The following is a 20,713-nucleotide window of genomic DNA, read 5'->3' as shown; positions in this document are numbered from 1 at the left end:
AGAGGCTTAGAGACATTGGGATTTCAGACATTTTGATTACAACTATTATGAAGCTCTATGAGACTATGGTAGGCAGGTTCCAGACTTCAAAATGTTTCTCTGATACCATATAGAGCACCATTGGTGTGAAGCAGGGCTGCCCTCTCTCTCCTACCCTATTTGGCATCTACATCAATGAGCTCAAGGAGTTTCTCAAGGACTTTTACTTGCACAAAGTCTTGATCTACATCCTTCTCTTCGCAAATGATGTGGTTCTTTTGGCCTCTTCTCCCGAGGGTATTCAGAGGCTTCTTGATGGGCTTGCTTCTTTTTTGTGACTCACATGAGTTGGTTGTGAACTTGGGTAAGACTCAGGTCATGGTCTCCAACTGCTTGAAGACCTCACACCTACACTTATATTTTCAAGGACAGGAGGTTGAGATTGACCCATCTTCGATGTATCTTGGGGTTAAGTTCTTTGGATCCCACTTCAGCTTGAGATTTGAAATCTGGCCCAAGATCTACAAAGGGTTAGGCTCCCTTGCCTTGTTGGAGAGACAGTGCTTTTGACATCACTTTCTATACACTTCTTCTAAGTTGTCCCTCTTGGACTCCTTAGTCAAACCCACAGTGCTCTATGGTTTTGTAGTATGGGGTCCCTCCCTCCTTGACTCGGATTGGGCCTCGATTGAGCGGGTTCAAACACTTTTTCTACGATGTATCATCAAATGTCATCGGTCCAACCCGCAGAGTATTATCTTTGCTGAGTTTGGTGCGTATCCCTTCAGGCTTGGAGTCGTCATTGATTTGATCTGGCATCTCCACTGTCTTCGTGGTTTTGCGGATTCTGTCAACGATCGTAACCACTACCCCTATCTGGCCTACTGTTCAACTACTATTGCTGACTCAAACTCTACCACCAGAGCTTGTTGTTGGCATGTTCAGGGCACCCCTCTATTGAGATCTGTAGGGATTGAGATTGACCACCTTCCCCCCCTTTCAATTCTCACTGGATGCTCCCGATCACCTTCTCCCCCCATAATAGAGTTGAACAGACACATCAAAATGGATTTACAAACATTACATTCTCGCAACTTGGTGCAATCCCACTGGGGGCTTCATCCGCATATGGCCTTTTATGCTGAGCACTTTTTAGATATCCAAGATGGAATCATCATGCGCCCTAGTTATCTATTTCGGCATTGGATCCATGCCTTGCGTATCTCTTTGGGTTCCTTTTTTGTTGGTTCCCACAGACTCCAGATCCAGACGGATCGTCAAATTGACAAAGATGACCGGATTTGTTGGTTATGTTCTTTGACTAAAGCCAAAACAGAAATTTGCTTCATTTTTCGGTGCCCCATCTACTATGAGATTAGAGGGAGGTTATATTGTTTGTTTCAAAGAGTGTCATTCTCTCTCCACCTTTTTTAGCTACCCAGATCAAAGATGCCTTGTGATTTACCTCCAAGAGGCATTGCAATTTCATGACCACACTTTGCAGTTACTTTTTCCACAGCACCAGGCCTCTGATCAGCTTATCGCAGCTTTCTTCTCACCCTTGCCTCCCACTCGGGGTAAGAAGCGGCCACTCACCACTCCTACCCCCTGTCACTCCAAGTCTGTCAGACCCTACAGTAGGTTCACTCGACAGCGTCACTCCTCCAACAGTGTTCAGAGACAAACTAGGACCCCAGGTGGATCCTCTCGACAGTGTCACTCCTCCAGAGGTATTTAGAGAGACAGACTAGTGCCCTTGGCAGCCTTAGTCCGTACCCTTTGGTGCGGGACTTTTTCCCATGAAAGGACATACTCTTAGTCTTGGCCTCTTTCATCTTCTTTCTCTTCTACTCTCTTTCTTATTTCTTTGCTTGCTCCTTCCTGAGCACCATTTGGTGTTCCCTTTGTACATTGTCTCCATTGTTGTACGCTTCCAGTCCCTTAGACCCTTTTGGTGGTCTCTTGATGGACATTAATAAATTTATCTTATCTTATCTATCTTCTCAATATATAATTTTAGAGTCAACTTTGCAAAAATGCTTCTAATGTGGTGCAAGGTATGATGTATCCCAGCCCCAATCCCCCACATTTTCATTATGTTATGTCATTGGGATCACAAGTTTCCATGTTTCCTTGTTTGGGTAATTCATAGTAATTGGTAAAATACTTGCTTGTTATTAACAGAGACGAAAAGGTCTATATATACAAAAGAATAAAGCGATGTTTCCTAGGAAACAATCGTAAAGAATAGAAATATTCTATTCCAGCTAAAAGAAAGCTAACATATAACTACAACTAACAAAATATTAGAAACATTCTAATATTTAAAACATATTACAAATAGATAACCATTAACTAATAATAGAAGCTTATATATTATCACAATACCCTCCCTTAATGGTTAATCTATCCACAAAACCAAGTTGCCCTCTAAATTTGACAAACTTATCAGGACCAAGAGGCTTGGTGAGAATGTCTACAATCTAATCTGTGGTCCGTTCATGGAAGACTGAATTTCGTGCTAAACTTGATAATGCCTTCGTTATCAACAAACAAAGTGGTCGATCTTTGTTAATAACAAGCAAGTATTTTACGAATTACTTCGTAATATCATCAACTCCTAATCCCAAACTCTCTAACAATTTATGAATTATGAGCCAACCCTTATCCTCAACATTTCCCATTGTTCACTTTTTAGGACTGTGAGTTCAAACTTACCCCACTTTACATACTTTAAGGGGTGAGTTACTTGGTAACTTTATCCCCAACTATAGATAACTTTAAATCATATGCCCTTCGGAGTTGGAGGTATGAAGATACTCTTATTCATTTGCTTCAAGCATGAAGTATAGCTTACTCCCAACTCCTAATCCCCAACCCCCAAAAATAAAAATTCCCACATCTTGCCTTGTTCATTCCCACCTACCTCCTTGCACAACCGAAGGCATCGTTATTGAACAGATTTAATGACACAACTACTCCAAAAATAGCTTTCCTGCCCAAAAATAATTCTGCATCTTAATGAAATTAATTCAAATGCACTTTCAATGGTGGAAGATGAAGTACGAGTTGCCACTTTTAATGCAATGGTTATGTTTTTGACATGAGTGATTTGCACACAAGGTCCAACCTGCCATTTCAACAGATTTTTGTGGGATCTCAATTTGTTTACATATACCATTACTGATATCCAATCTTGACTAGATTTCCCACATGGATTCAGGTGACCAGATGAAGTGCTATGAATACAGGTTCTTTCAACATCAAAAAGGTTGGTCTCTGTCAGGCTTTCAGGCAAAAAAGCTTTGGAGAGTTCAGGACAATCTGAGTCAAGTTGTACACTTGCATTAGATTTGATGTATAATCAATTTAGAGTGATATTTATGTCAAACTTGTGCAACAGCTTCGTAATTATTTCAGTAGATCAACATAAGACATTATTTTTGCTGCCACTTTACATGTTCTCTCCATTTCTGTTTGAATGCTATAGGACATGTTTATATTGCTGTCGATATTGTCTAATGGCAATTAACTTAAAATAACCAATATTGATTAACATAGTGACAATTTTCCTCATTAAACATGCCTATTCTACTCCTATATACATTCAGAGCTACACTTGGAAAATGCATATCGTACAGGCAGTGCTAACACATTTACATGATCTTTATAAAACAACATGGTATCAGAGCCAGACCATAAATGGAGAAGGTAAAGAAAGAATCCAACTCAATGACCCTACCTTAATACTAATGTTGTGATGAGCATAGTATGCAAAAAAAATGGATGGCTATGAATGGTATGATTACCTTATTGATGGCATAAAGATTTCTTTGGGCGATTAAACAACCAATGCACACAACTTCCTATAAAATTAAATAAATACATGATCTTCTCTGCAAACATGTATGCAATACGCAAGTTATTTAACAGAAATGCCTTAACATGGCATGATCTACATTCCACCACCTTGATAAGCCACACACATGGATATAAAATGGAGAGTTTTCACATTGGAGAGGCAGTATACTGAAAACTCAAATTGGAGAGTTTTCACCTTCAAACACAGTATAAGCATCCATCAAAGGCATAGATAGTGTAACTAATATGTTTGATAAAATGTCTCAAGTAATGTGGTATCATGATGTTACTCAATTATGAAATGTGAATGATGCATTAAAGCACCGTTTTGAATGTCTTACCGAGAATCATCCTTTTGGCACAGTTATTATTGCCAAATACCTTAAGGGGAGATGGTCATAAAGTATGCACAAATGAGTGCGCACAAATAGCTAGACAAAACTCCATGATGACATGTCAGCTCATAAATTCAAAGGAGAGAATGTAAATACAAATTCCACATCAATTTCCAATATCCTCTTTGCACGCACAAAATTGGAGTTTTGGAACAAGTTTTAAATACTCAATCTTTTTTTAAGCTCTTCACTTTGTCAGGAAGAACGCTTGGTCTCCTCAAGTTGAAGGCCAAGGGAGGGGGAGTTACTCATTGCTCAAGTTTCATCGCCACAATGGTACTCATCATCGCAGAGGAGAATGGCAGTCAAACCATGTAACCACATGCAGAAAATGAGTTGGAATAGGTGTATAGGAAATGAAGGAAGGGCAACCACAAGTTATACACAGAGGTTGTCAAATAGGTAAGTATCATGCGAATGCCACGTGTACAAGAGGGACCCACCAATCAAGCAACTAGAGGTATACCTTAACATTATAAATTAATTTTTATATTATGGTGAGCTAATATAAATCTTAATATGTGATCTCTAGTAATGAACATATATGTCTTTCAATATACCATAACCGTATTGATAAGGAAATATGTATATATGTGGAAATAAATTTGTATTGGATATTATTTATAAGGAAGATATAAGAATGTAATTAATCATGTATCTATGAACTTGGAGGTTGGAGCACTGATCTATCAGTAGTGCTAAAGAGGATCAAGTATCGTCTGAAGGGCATTATCCTTTAACTACAAGAGATAAGTATTTTTTGATTATTATATCTTGAGAACTACTTTTATTTACTTCTTGTAGTTAATCTCTTATTTGTATTTCTATATGTACTATAAGAGCTATTTCCCTTGATCTTTTCCTCTCTCTAGGGGGATGTCCTTACAGGAAAAGGAAGATTGATATAAGATTCAAAGGGAGTCTAACACTTCATTAGAGGCAACCTTGGATGAGGAACTCACAAGATCGATATTCAGGGGAGTCTAAAAATCCGCATGCGTAATTGCATGATTTTAATGGGCATGCCCCCTGTGTATATCATGAGGAAGTGACAACTTCCAAATGATTCACTTGTATTTGCAGAAATTATTGAAAGGTGACGATCTTACAATAACTTCATCTTCTATTATAATGGACATCTTATGATGTCAAAGCAGATTATGATAGATGATCGCTTGTATGGTCAATTGAGATCCTTAAACTGACCATGGCCTTCTATTGTGATGGACATCTTATGATGTCTAAAAAGATCATGACAGATGATAACTTGCATGGTGGATTAAGTTCCTTAAACAAACCATCAATGTTTCTATGGTAAGTATTATTGAGGATACATTATTTATGGATATTTTTTGAGTACTTGGTGAATATCATGTGACTTGATACTCTGAGGCCATTACTTCTGATATCATGAGATGATACCGAAATTGTTAGTATCTTTTTATCAAAGATATTGTTAATCATGCCAACTTGATATTACATTGAGGTAAAATCTAACCATGTGTTTTTCCTCCCTAGCTAAGAGGGAGTGTTGATGTTGTCCAATGGCAATTAACTTACAGTAACCAATATTGATTAACATAGAGACATGTCTCTTCTACTCCTATATATATATACATTCAAATCTACACTTTAAAAACGCATACCGTATAGGCAATGCTAATACATTTGCAGCATTCCTTATAAAACAACAGTTTCGATCCAGATAACAATGAATTGTGGAAAAACCACTATGAAATTATCTGAGGGAAAATGGTTGCAAAGGATATGTAAACGAATCTATTCCTGCACCTATTGATGCTAATTCTCTTCAAGCATGGGAGATCAATCATGAGAAAGCTCTTGTTTACATTTGTTCACTGGTCTCTTTCGATTTACAATTTCATCTTGAATCATTCAAGACACCTAAAATGGTTTGGGAAGCTCTTGAAACTTTGTACGGTAAATCTGACAAAATTAAGGGATATCAGATTGCTAATGATCTAATGAATGTTGATCCAAAAAATTTCAATAACATCGAAGACTGCATCTCCAAGATTAAACAACTAAGGACATAGCTAAAGGATTGCAAGATAATATAGGAAGATATATAATTAATTATCAATGTGTTATCCAAGCTAGTACTCTGTATTTGTTTCTACCTTTCATACCAATAGGGTTTCTATGTGAGTTGCATATGTTGATCCTACTTTTGATGCATTTTTAAATCTTCTAATCCAAGAGGAAGGAAAGTTAATTCAAAAGGGTATCATCAAGACATCCAAGTCACAAGCATTGATTGCTAGTGAGCCTAAGATATAGAAAGAAGCAGTGAATCCTGAACAGAAACAAAAAAAGAAAAGGAACAAGGCACAAAAAGATTTTGAATCTTCTTCCTCAAACATGGAATCATCTAAATAGGAGAAGCCCACATGTGCATATTGCAAGAAATTCCGGCATGATGAACATCAATGTTATTTAAAACAAATTGATGAGTTAAAGCATCTTTTCACACAAAATAAAATCAATTTACCTTCAAAAGATTTACCATCTTCATCTAACACAATATAAAAGAAGGGGGAAGCACTTCTCGCAACTGCAAATTCTAAGTCAGAGAGATGGATCCTTGATTTTGGAGATTGTCATCATATGGCTTCATCATTAAATATATTTTTTTCATTTGAAATTTGTTCATCGCCAAACATCCTGATGGCTAACAACACATATATGAGTGCTTGTGGGAAAGAGTCTATTGACATAGACGAAGGATCATTCAATGATGTCCTTTGTGTACCTTCATTGTCTGCAAATATTTGTTCCATCATTAGATCACACATGGTGGGGACGGGAAAAGTGTTGAGCTCACTCCAGATTCTATGATTATTTGAGATTTACATAGTAGAGATATTGCAGTTGTTGGGGCAGTAGATCAATAATCTCGATTGTAAACCTGCTCACACTTTTCTGACACTGTTCCTTTGGCTAATGTAAACACTCAGACATCTAGTGTGGAAACTTTTGAGGAGATTCAATATGGTCAAGTGAATCTTGATATTCTTTCAATTGAGGTTCAAGAGATACGTATTGATAATACATCTCCTACATCAATTGGTCTTTCTAAAGATTCTAGTACTGTTATGGCTCCTATTGTTACAGTGCAACAGGACATTCATTCTCTTCCGGTCACAACTCCTTTGTATGAGTACTTGACAGACATTGTTGGTTTGTTTGAGTAGCCCTACATTGCAGATTTGGGGGACACTATTGAGAAATTCATCTTGTCTTTGACGAGAATGATCCATCTTCAATTGCTGCGAGGGAACATGTTGACCCTAATCTTTATTCTCTAGTTGATTATTCTTTTGAGGTTGACATGAAAGTGGATAATTTGATACAGCAGTTCGAGGAGCTCAGTCTATCTTCAAAGGAGACTCTTGAGTCTTTGACACTTATTCTACATTCATCCTTAGTTGATCCTAACTTGTCTTTTTCAGCAGAGTGGCATAGTACACATGATTTGGAGAAAGTACCTTTCAGTATTGGCATGAGGGCACTTGAGCAGGTTTTCTTTTTTCTTAACGGGAGGAATGTTGTTCTACATTCATGGAGCAATTTCTACATGGAGCCTGGAGCATCTACCACAAGTTTACAATCTACATTGGAGGGGGGGGACTACTCGGTCTCTCTTCCTCTTCTTCTCTCCTATATGGGGATTCTTTATTGTATATGCATGATGTATGTCATAATGGGGAGGTCTTGATTACTCCATCCATACATGCATCTTGCTTTCTTTTTCATCTCTCTTGTGGGGAAGGGTTTTTCCCATGAGATTATCTCTCTTTTCTCCAGTTACGACAGGTTGCATTTTGGTTGTACATGGGTACCTAACAAGGCTTTGTTGTAAGAACCCATAAAGCATTTATACTACATTATTTTACTTCATAAGTTGCACTTCAAGGGAGCTGTTAGAGTAAATAGTTCTTTTCCATTTCACTCTTAAGTCTACTTAGGTAAACTTATTTATTGGGAGGATATTATTTATCTAGATATCATTTAAGGAGCATATTAAAGGATTTTCTTGGATCCTACTTTGACTCCACCTTCTCCCATGGTATGGTTGAGTCCTTCTTGAACTCTAACTCCTCCTAAGATATGGTTGAGTCCAATTTGGACTCTACTCTTCTAGAGGGGATGTTGTTGAGTTCCATCAAGACTCTACTTCCTCCAAGTTGAGATACTTGTCTCAACCTTGCCCGTGCCTTCTATCAGCTTTTTCCTATATAAACAGGGTAGCTTGCATGTATTTTGCATATTGGTGCATTGTATTCTCCATATTGGAGATATATTAGATATACTGGAATACTTGGATATTTCATATTGGGGATTTCTATTGATGCTGAGCATTCACATCAAGTATCTCTAAGTAATGGCATTCTGTTTATTTTATTTCCAACTGTAATCTAACTCTGTCAACTTGATTCTGGCTTTCTAGTTTTAGCATATTCTAACAACAAAAGCCTATATGATAAGTCATATCAAGCGTAAGCCTGAAGCTTTAGGCTCAATTTGTATTTGGGATTTATAAATACCTTCAAAGGGAGAGATGGAATCAATCTATGCATTTGATATTATTGAATTGTGGGAATAAAATTTGGAGAGAAAGGTTTCTGAAGTTTCAGCTTGGAGAATTGGGAATTCTTCATAGCTTTCAGCACTCTGTATTGGTGAAATACCCAGTGAATTGTGCAATGGTGATGGCTTTATTCAAAGGCCATGATTGGGCTTAATTGATGAAGAAATTGATGTTCAGTTTCATAGCTTATTTTAGAGATTGATTGCAGAGGTTTAAGATTTTTCAAATATAATAAATTGCAGCCTTCTAAGTCAGCGTCTGAAGTCATTAAGGCAGCCACAAGGAATAGGGAACCACGTGAGTCTCCAGTAGGTGACATGAGTGCCAAAAGAGGCACATTTTAGGGTTTGTGCTACATTGATTCATCACACATTGATGTCAGGGTTCTAAATAGCTTTCAGATTTCACGTGTGAACCATTAAGGCCAACAATTACAAGCTGCAATTTAATTCCAGGTTTTTTATTTGCATACAAATCTATTCTTCAAGGCATTAGTTGATCATTTACCTAATTCATTTTCAAAATTGAATAAAGAGGAATTCTTGTGAATAGTTGCAGCAGTTGGCTATATGCAAACTGTATGACAAAATGCCTTGTAGTTTGATGTTTGTTTTTCAAAATGATATAATTGCCAAGAATTTGATAAAATGCCAGGTTGAATATTAAGCAAATTAAAATGATATTACATAGCTGTTTGCAAGTTTATCTCGTTGAAAAACAGATTATTGGTGAAATCAACTTATTAGTTTGCATGCAAAGTGTTTAACAAAATGTAAAACTTCCAAGTTGAAAGTTAGAACCTTCAGGGGTTCTTATATTTTCACATAAAAAAGGTGGAAGGAGAAGAAAGCTATGATGGGATCGACTTCGATGAAATTTATATCTTCACATAAAATACGTGGAAGGGGAAGAAAGTTATGATGGGATTGACTTAGATGAAATTAACCAATATTTGTGTCGGATTACTGAGGATGTTCAATCAATGTTTATTGGGGAGGATATCACTGATTTTGAGAGATATGCAGCAGGGGCAGCAGAACTAAAAGCATCAAAAGGGGCTTCATTCGATGATGATCATGATATGCTTGAGGATAATATCTTTCTTCAAGAGGAATGTTAAGTTTAAACTATACAGTTCAAGAGCACTGCGTCTTAGGAACATAAGTTGGAGGAATAATTTGCAAAAAGACAATGGATATGTAATTTTCTAAGATGGTGATAGCTCGCTCTACGCAATCGTCATAATCATATAGGAGAACATTATGATACATTGTACTCCTTTTGGTTTAAAACTCAGAGATAGTTTCTCCGTGCAATTTTTGAATTCAGTATTTTGCATGACTTTAAATCAGTTCTGTTTTTTATGTCAGTTTTTGCAGATTCATTTCCACGGCACAGGAATGAACCGGGTAAAGTAATGAAAAAACAGCAGACCTGGACCAATCAATGGAGATGTGTAAAGGTAGGATTCGATAAGATTCAAGTTAATTGTCAGTTATTACAAATAAGCATACAACTTGCACATTAGTCATTGTTAAGAATAAATCTGGTCAAAATTTGTACTTTTACATTCTTGAGTCCCAAGTTTGAGTCAAAATTTTGGCCTGCTTAGTTTGTGCTAAGTCCGTTACATATTCACAATTCAATCAATTGAACGAATTTGCATCAAGAAGGCAATGGAACGATTTAGAACTTACAAGATGAAAACGATTACATCCCTTCTGAAAAAAAAATCGTAACCACTAGCAGACACCGATAATATAAACAGTTTCAAGTGTATTTGCAAATTCTTGTTTGGATGGTTAAATGTAAAGTTCCAATACATTGGCTATTAGTTTTCTAAGACTGAGACTGAACCGGACCCGCTTTGAATATGACACTACGAATTTCTTATTTTAAGCCTAAGGGTTTACGAGTAGCTCACCATTCTTGTGAAAAATACCCCACGCCTTCCCGTGAATGCCGTCCTGAAATGCAAACGACACTACATTTTCATCGACAAATAAACAAATTTATGATATTTAAGCTTCAGAGAGGGCAAGCGAAGTACCTTATAGAGGTTGATACGAGAGAGCTGCCAGTAATCATTGGGGTCCCAGTGAGTTTTAAAGAATTTAGAGCCAATTCCCCAATCGGGTAGAAACCTGGCAACTTCAAACAATGTCTTCCTCTTCCTCTTTGTTTTAACCTTGGCTACTTCACTTGCGCCAGCAGCGGCGGAGCTGAAACTCCTACTCATAACACTGAATGCCCGCATCAATGGCCCCCTGATTTCCATAACTACAGTCACTCAGAACCTACAAAATTATTTTCCTTTGAATTTGTAGTCTGTTTATTTTGGTGTTTCCGATAACCAGCGCATTAAACAACTACGGCTGCTAAGCAGTCTTATAAAAGGAGGCTTATATTTTAAAATATTGTAGTTTTTTTAAAGTTTCGAAGCTATTAAATTTTTGGACTTTTACCACATTTACTAATGCATCCTTTCCGTGCATAAAAAAAATTATTAAAATAGTGTGCGATGCTAGTGTGTGCCTATTTGTAAATACACAAGGCATTCCTTCTCTTAATTGGGAATACGTCTCTTTCTTTTAGGGTCTGATTGTTTGCTAGAATAGGAATAGACATTCTGGAATATGTTTTATATTTTCTGTTTGGTGCACCAAATCAGAATAGAGAATATGGTTTCGTATTCCAATTTTACCCCTAAAACGAGCATAAGTTTATGCCAAAAAAAATCTGTTATTAGAATAGGCCATTCTTATTCTCAATCTTATTATTCCAAATTTCATATTTTTTTGGGTTTTCGAGTTTGCACATAAGGGCTAAAACATTTTGGTAGCGAAATCATTTTCATCTCCGCTCAGCAACGGCTTCACTCTTCGTTTTCAGGGTTTAATCTACAGCAGCTTCACGTTTCCTCTCGGTTTAATCTGAAAAGGCTTTGATTTTCATTTTGATTTGGAATGGGTTTTCATACCAGACTTAGCTTAACATTTTGAGGAGTTGTGTTTATACTATAGTTTTCCAAAGCACAACCATATGGTAGCTTGAGATGGTTATTTGTATAGCCCCCAAACTTGTAATAAACTTAAATGGCCCATTACACATCTCAGTGAGCATCCTTCAACAAGGCAAAATTTATTTTCAAGGTTCCAAAATGTTCTAAGGTTTAGTACTGTTGTATGATCAGGTTGCAAGATAACAAGAAGTTGTATTAATATCTTCAAAATCTTGCATCTGTCGTAGATTATTTTTAACTGCCTTTTTTTGCCCCACTTAGCCATGACTTTTCATATTGTCGAGTTTTAATGGAAATCTTCATTTTATTTTATTGTTTAAAAATCATGACATCTTTGCAAAAACATCCATGGGAAGTGTATTTGAAAACGTCCATCGAATCATTCTGAGAAATCGTTGTCTTGCTTGGAGGAACAGAGCTCCTACACAATGTGACAAACTAAATCTCTATCAGATATTGGTTTAAAGTTGACTCTGCTCCATCAGTTGCCCTTCCAATCAAAACAGTAGGAAACTTGTGTGTTTGTACAACCAAACAAGGGAGTAACATATTCCCAATCAAATACTAGGTGAACCAAATAAGAATGAGATTGCTCTTTTCCATTCCCATTCCCCATTTCCATTCCTATTCCACAATTTCATTCTAATTTTCTATTCCTATGCTTGCAACCAAACGGGCCCTTAGGGTCTGTTTGGTTACAAGCATAGGAATAGGAAATTACAATGGAAAATGAAAATGGAAATGAGAATAGAAAATGAGAATCCCAGTCCTGTTTGATTCACCTAAAATTTAATTGGGAATTTATTTTAATTTTCAAGGTGCAAGCATCAACTAAAAAACTTTGTCAAATTTTTCATGTTCTATAAAAAAAATTGGGCAAGTTTTCAAATAAAAGAGAGGTGGTTGTGGAGAATTCAAATGAAAACTTTTCAAGTGGCAAACAACAAACAAGCCAATTAACAAGTTTGAATCGATAAAATCATCTATAGCCTTTTACTTATAATAGGAGAAATTGATTAAGGCACTCAATAATTTGAGAGTGAGTTGGGGATTGAGCATAAAAATGTTTGTAAAAGAGAAATCATGAGCACCTACAGCACACAAAATTTTCAATATCTTCTGAATGTTGTTAAAAATGCCCATTGAATCTATGTGTAGCTCCAAGTCTTCATCCAATCCACTAAATATCAATTGGTTGTCTAACCCCACATCATTCGTCGTTATATTTTTTATTAAGCATTCATACAAATAGGCAGTGGTTTCTGGGTCAAATTTTTCATGATTTGTTTAGCAATCACCAACCCAATGCCCAAATTGGTTAGGATGTTTACAATGTTGCAACAACTTTCATCCTTGTTTTTGTAGGGGTAGCATATCTTCTTAACCACAGGAGAACAATAACAGTAGGTTTCTATTTGTAGCAATCGAATTCGGGCTTCTCCGACAAAAGAACAAGGCCAACAGACCAAAGTGACTTGTCCACAAAAGAAGTATTCCTATTTCCCATTCCAATAACAAGTATTTTTGCAAATGGACCAAATGCAAGGAGGTTTGAGGTAACCAGGGCCAAAGGCATACCCAGCTACCCAACCACCTACTAGAGTAAACACAGCAAAAAACAAACACCAAATAACAAAAAACTTAGGAGATAAAGGAACAAAATGCCTTCATATATTCATCAAAGATATCTAATATATGCCTAGTTGTAAGGCCTTCTCGGTTACAACCATATTGCAAACAATTACAATCTTCGATGATCAAACTTTGCATCTCAACTTGCTTCTACTCCTACTATCTTTAATCCTTTGACTATCTGTCTATAAGACTCTACCAAAGACCTCTTTAAATACATGCATGGCCACAAGTCGACCAATTACAATTATAATAAAATAAACTCTCATATTAAATACTAGAATAAGCCACAAGTTGGCTCATAACAAATACCTATTACTAAATTAAATGCAAAGGTCAGCTCTAACAAGAAATTGCACACAAACAACTCAGCAAACAAAAAATCCAATAGATTGTTGCAACTCGACGAACTCGGCAACCAAAGAACTTGACAACACTCAATGACCAAGGAACTTAGCAACCAAAGAACTTGACAACACTCAGTGACCAAGGAACTCAGCAACCAAAGGAACTCGGCAGCATGCTCGAAAATAAAGGATAACTCAGTAGCAATTGCAAACTCAACAAACATAGAAAACTCGATGACTACTAGGAAACTCAACAATGTAAGACATTGCAACTCGATCGCAACAAGAAAGAAGGAAAAATATGCAGGATAACAATGCAATCTAGGATGCTCCTGCATCAAACAACTGGGGTTGAAATAAATGATTCTCCTGAATCATTGAGATGTCACAACCTAAGTTGAATCCAACTCAGATTGGGAAATGCATGTAGCATCTTCCATTGGTTTATTTTTCCATTTTACCAAACACTCATAGTAATATTTTCCTTTTGTGCTCTTACGAACTTTTCGATCTAATATATGTTCAACTTCTTCAATCTGCTTCTTGTAATCAACTAAAAATGGTCATTTATACTATGAGCCCCCTTTCTAGCATTTTCTCATAATTTATCTAATGCTTATCTTTGATCAAATCCTCAAAGATCTATTTATTCGATTATAACCTATGGTGTGACCACTTTATCATAAGTGTCTTATTTAATTAAAAGAACATGTCGCCCTTTTAATTAAATAAAAATCTCCACACATTGATTGACAAATTTAACAAAGTGGTCCCCAGATTGAGAATCAGACTTGGAGACGTAGTCCTACCAGGATGAACTATGTTATCAAAGTGTTTGCATCTCTTTACTATCTCTTTCTTATTCTCTCAATTCTTCCAATTTATTTATTATTTTATGTAATTAAACACGTAGTTAAATTAAGTGTTTAAAACATAAATCTTGTAAATTCAATAGTTTTATAGCACATACCACACAATTACTGCCTGGATCAAGGATTAAATCTGTATTTTGGATTAAAGTTATAAAACTTGTAAATCCTAGTTTACAGATCACTCATCTATTATCCTAAGTTGCACACACAAAAGCATTATTCCTATTTTAGAAATAAAATAACAAACATTTTTGTCTACACATGAATGCACAATTTTCTAAGTGGGAGGAATCTTCTATTTTAAAAATAACTTTAATTCTCCTCCATACATCTCAAATCCTCACAAAAGTCAACCATTAATTGCGATGTGTTGAGATGCTTGTACACATGAATCACTCAAGATGCATTCTCCTCCTGAGTATGCCTCTTTTGCCTCTTAATCTCTATCGTCCATTTTTCATTAAAAGGAAGGGTTCTCTCCTCATTCAAAAAATCTTAGTCTCCCAAGCTATTGTTATGTTGTAGGTTTTCTTGGTGATTATGGAGACTTCAAACATTCTTGCATTTTTGCATTTTAGCTTAGCTCTCATTCTACTTACACCATGTCATACTTTTTAGCTTAGTTTTCTTTATGCTTTAGCTTAGTTCTCTTTGGTATCTTGCATTTCATTTAAAGTAGCTTGCATTTGCATTATTTTATTCTAGATTCTTGGATGCTAGCATACTTGTTCCCATCTTTGAATCTCTCGTTCTATGGTACACCTTGCAAGGGTTGCATAGTTTGGTTCATTTGAGAACCATCATCTCATGGCCTTTGTACATCATAGATAGAGATCTATAAGCTGCCTCTTGAGATGCCCTCTTTCATGGGTATTCTCAAGAATAATGGTTTATAGAAGTGTGACACTTTTTATGCACACATTTTTTGTGCCCATCGTGGAGCTAGAACCAAGTTTCTAGCTTCATTTCATTTTCTTGCTTGAATTTTGGTTACATTATCATTTCTGGTCTTTTATAACAACTGTTTGGATCTAATCAAGTGGTTTTTCAGGTTTCTTTCTTTGGTTTTAAGGCTAACCCTTGTGTAGAGTTGTTTGAAGGCCAAAAACCCTAGTTCCAAACCACTTTGAGTTTGGATTTGAATTTTCTTTTGCAGGTTGGGGATGCAACCTAAATGTCTTGCTCCAATTTTCATATTGTTTTGAGTTGATTTATGTTTGTCATGAATTTTTCTTTGTTTTTCATAGAGAATCATTCATGTTCACAAATCAGTGAAATTTTTGGAAAAACTTACATTTTTGGAAAAGGTCTTTGAATTATATAAGGGATTAGTTCTTTGTGTTTTGAATTTTGAACTCATATTAGGGCTCAATAACTTGATTTAAAAAATATGGTCTATTTTGACAAAATGGGTCCCTAAGGCACAAATGAAGAGATAGTTCTAAATTTCTTGCATTTTTGGAAAGTTCTCTAGATTTTAATAGGGGTCTCTTCTTTTCATTTCTATTTTTTGATCTAAAATCATAGCAAACAAGTCCAATCTTGTTGACTAGGTCAAAAGTAATGAGTAAAAATAGATCATTTTGCGATTAGATTGCACTTTCTTTGCATACACTTGGTTGGAAGATAACTTGGATTTTTGAGGCAACTAACCACTTTGTATTGCAATTCTTGCTTGGTTATTATGCCCTAACCTTGGTTTTTTAGTAGGGAGTTTCTCATTTCATTACTAAAAAGAACATATGTCAAAGCTTTGAATGCACAAGGGCTACTAACACTTGTTTGCAGGGTTGCCCAAAGCATAAAAACCAAACTTGCTTGTTTTTATTTTTCCATGTACAACACTCTAATAGTTTCTTTCATTTTGTAGGCACATTAAACTTGTGATTGAGGTTCCTTGGTGATAGAAGAGTATGCTCTTTGCCCTTGTGGTGAATCAAAAAATTTTACTTGCCTTTGGATTTCAAAAACAAGGGGATAGTTGAAAGTTCTTGGCCTGTTTGGGGGAAACGATCAAGATAGGAGAGTATGCTCTTTACCCTCACGATGAATTAGAAATCTTGACTCTTGAAAGTGGATCCAATATACTTTTAGTTTGAATCCTTTAGAGGGCCTACTCTTGGGAAACCAAGAGGAACGACCTAAGTGAGGACAAGCGATCCTAGCTATTCCAACCCACTATAATCTCAAGGCTATCAACGACACAAAACCTTGGTAGACATAGTGTTTGTCTTTGGTAAGTGTGAGTACTTGTGGATTGGGACCATGAGGAAAATGCTAATCAAGAACACTTAAGGTGCTCTTGTGGCCATGAGGTCTATTACCCAATGCAAGGTGAGGGGGGTGTCCCGTAGTTGGGTGCAAGAGGAACGTTACGAATAGAAGCTCTTTCTAAACACTCTAAGTTAGTAGCTACCCTATTTTGTTGCTCAATTTCTTGGTACAAGGATCGATCCTAGTGGACTACCTGAATCACCCCTAGATTTTACACTCACCATATGTTTTCCCTTGGTTATGCCAATAACATCTCCATGACAAAACCAATATCTCTTGTGGGTAACCACTTGGTGTGAGGTGAAGGGGCATCAAGTGTGGGCCAAGTTGTTAAGTAATGAACCATGTTCTTTAGGTAGATATTGCTTGACGTGTTCTTGAATGTGCTAGACCCGTGGAAATCTTTTCAACATACACATGATGATAGTTCTAGGGATTTCTTTTGAGACCTCACATATGCTTGTATCATGCAAGGTTGTTTTGTCCCTTTCTTGATCATTTGAATACTACTCCATGTGTCTCTATCTTGCTTGGAAAAAACTTGCTTTTGCACATCAAACTTTCTATGCTATCAACTATTGTCAAACTCTGTCAATGAAGTCAAAACATCAAGTGCAAACATTTTCTTCTGTTGATGCAGGAGCATCCAGAGGTATAAGGGCAATCCAGTGTCACCCAAAAAAATGTACTTAGACTTAGTTTATGTTTCATGTCTTTACATTTTTGGATACCCATTTGGCTCAAATAAAGGTTCCAACTCTCATAGTTCAACTATCAGTGCGTTTGAAAATCTCGAAAAAATAGGAGCATGTATTTGGGCCATCATTTCGGTAAACTAGAAGGTGTGAATTGGCCAGATGAATGTAATCATAATTTAGAGCATTCCAAAAAAAGAATCAGGTCAATAGGCCCCACGGTTTGAAAGTTATTGCAGTTTTTCGGGTTTTGGAGACCTCCTAAGAATGCTTCAAAGTCAGGTTTGGGGCATTAAATGACCTCGAAAAGGGTCAAAAAATGGAGGACGAGAAAAGCTGGTCCATAGGGCTATAGAGCGCTTCAAGAGCTTTCCGAAAATGTAAACGGTTCGTCAATCAGAGCTACGGTTCAAAAGTTATGCCTCCCGAAAGTTCGACTACCGTTTCTGGATTCTTCTAGATTTGCACCAACTTCTAATGCAGCTTCTGGAACCTTCTATTTTGTCGGTGGATGCCTACTAGCACTTTCTAGAATGTACTCCTAGTCCTTAACCCTCCGGGGTCTATTTAAGGAGATTTATGGCATTGTAAAAGGCAGTTCGGAGTGGAGTTGGAGAGGAGGTGCTAAAAGGGGAAATATTCTCCAGATTTATGCTATTGTAAGCCCTTAGGGCATGTGCTGAAGTTTATTTTCTCTGTACTATTTGTACTAGCTTATTTTCTCAGTTAATATATTTTCCCTTTTTGTTGGTTCCATTCTGTTCTTGGGTTGTGTCCCCATCAAGAAGAGAACTGAATTTCAAGTCTGTTCTCAACTTCTTCCATAATGTCCTCCAGAAATACCCCACAAATTAAGTATCTCGGTCATAAACTATACTCCTTGGAAGACCATGTAGTCTTACCACCTCTTTGAAAAACAAGTCTGCAATATGGACAGCATCATGAGTTTTGTGGCATGGAATGAAATGTGCCATTTTGGAGAACCTATCAACCACCACGAATACTGAGTCATTACCCCTTTGTGTCCTTGGCAATCCAAGAACAAAATCCATACTTATGTCCTCCCATGGCCTTGATGGAACAGGCAATGGCTGATATAGGCCAGTATTTTGACTAAACCCCTTGGCAACTTGACAAACCTGGCAACTCTGTACAAACTTCTTCACATCCTGTGTAATTTGAGGCCAAAAATAATGTTCTCTAAGAATGGCAATGGTCTTATCCCGACCAAAATGTCCTGCCATCCCTCCACTGTGTTTCTCCTTAATCAGATTTTCCCTCATGGAACTCCTTGGAATGCACAATTGACTACCTTTGAACAACATGCCATCCTGAATCAAATAGTCTAACCACTTGGTTCTATCTACAGCAACAGGTTCTTTACAAGCTTTCCATGCTTTAGCAAAATCAGGATCCTCGGGGTACAAATTCTTGAGTTCATCAAACCCAACTACTTCAACCTGCATTGTTGTAAGCAACAGCTGTCTCCTACTTAATGCATCTGCAACCCTATTAGATTTTCCACTTCTATGCTTCAACACAAATGTATAACTCTGCAAGAATTCTACCCACTTCATATGCCTCTGATTCAATTTACCTTGGCTATTTAGGTACTGTAATGCCTGATGATCAGTATACAAAACAAATTCCTTTGGCAATAAATAATGCCTCCATTTCTTTAAGGCCTGAACTATTGCATAGAACTCTTGATCATAAATAGAATACTTCTTCTTTGCATCATTCAATTTTTCACTAAAATATGCAATAGGCTTACCTTCTTGGCTTAATACAGCCCCAATAGCGCTACCACTAGCATCACAATCCACCTGGAATACTTTTCTAAAATCTGGAAGTGCCAACACAGGCTGTTCAGTCACCTTCTTCTTCAGCAATTCAAAACTTCTCGCAGCTACTGCAGTCCATTTGAACTCTTTTCTATCCCCTCTTATTGTATCAGTTAGAGGTGCACATATGCCACTGAAATTCTTAATAAACTTCCTGTAAAAACTAACTAGACCATGAAATGATCTTACCTCAGTAGCAGACCTTGGAGTAGGCCATTCCAAGATGGCTTTTACCTTCTCTGGATCCATTTTGAGACCTTCAGGTGATATAACAAATCCCAAATAGACTAACTCCCTTTTTGCAAAGACACACTTCTTTAGATTAATTAACAATTTCTCTTCCCTTAGCCTTTCAAGGACACTACGAATATGCAGTAAATGTTCTTCCAAAATCTTGCTGAAAATTAAAATATCATCCAAATAGACAATAACAAATTTTCCCAAGAACTTCTTAAGTACCTCATTCATGAGCCACATGAAGGTGCTTGGGGCGTTCGTCAATCCAAAGGGCATGACTAACCACTCATAAAGACCCTCCTTGGTTTTGAAGGCTGTTTTCCACTCATCTCCTTCTCAAATACGTATCTGATGATAGCCACTCTTCAGATCTATCTTTATGAAGTACTGAACTCCACTCAAGAAGTCCATAAGATCATCCATCCTTGGCAAAGGAAATTGGTACTTGATGGTTATCCTATTTATAGCTCGAGAATCTGTACACATCCTCCACTCTCCATCCTTCTTTGGTGCGAGTATTGCAGGTACTGCACATGGACTCAGGCTCTCTCGAATCAAGCCCTTCCTCAGCAACTCCTGAACCTGTCTATTTAGCTCCTCTGTTTCAGTAGGAGTCATCCTATGAGCAGCCTTGTTAGGCAAACTAGCTCTTGGAATCAGATCTATCTGATGACTGATTTGCCTTACTGGTGGCAATCCATCTGGAACATTATCAGAGATAATATCTCCAAATTCCCCTAGTAAATCTGAAACTTCAAATGGTATTTCACTACTACCTTCTTTATCTTTCCTAGGAATCAAAGCATAGCACATACGCTGATGTTTCATGCCATCTAAAAACTTCCTTCCATCAACAAGACAAATCCTAGCACTGCTACATACCTTTTCACCTTCCTTTTTCATGGGCTTCAATTTGTGGCGAACTCCATCCTTTGTTAGAGAG

At 36.9% G+C, this 20,713-nt stretch overlaps 1 protein-coding gene across 3 annotated transcripts in view; it reads right to left on the bottom strand.

Moving 5' to 3' along the window:
* LOC149542848 (uncharacterized) overlaps positions 1 to 11,238 on the bottom strand; it is a 77,281-nt gene extending 66,043 nt beyond the window's left edge. The window contains exons 1-2 of one of the 3 annotated variants that reach the window (XM_089797734.1): positions 10,898 to 11,238; positions 10,772 to 10,814 (exon numbers count right to left, since the gene is read on the bottom strand). In XM_089797734.1, the coding sequence (XP_089653860.1) occupies positions 10,772 to 10,814; positions 10,898 to 11,125 (271 nt within the window). In that variant the 5' untranslated portion in view covers positions 11,126 to 11,238. The remainder of the gene's footprint in view (positions 1 to 10,771; positions 10,815 to 10,897) is intronic. The other 2 variants (XM_089797736.1, XM_089797735.1) reach the window with 2 other exon arrangements.
* Between the last annotated feature and the right edge of the window lie 9,475 nt (positions 11,239 to 20,713).

This window comes from Cupressus sempervirens, chromosome 8 (assembly GCF_028749045.1).
Source record: "Cupressus sempervirens isolate cs-2001-9-10 chromosome 8, ASM2874904v1, whole genome shotgun sequence".
In the NCBI taxonomy this organism is placed as follows: domain Eukaryota; kingdom Viridiplantae; phylum Streptophyta; class Pinopsida; order Cupressales; family Cupressaceae; genus Cupressus; species Cupressus sempervirens.
Note: the sequence above shows the minus strand (reverse complement) of the source record. Positions and strands in the feature narration are given on the sequence as shown.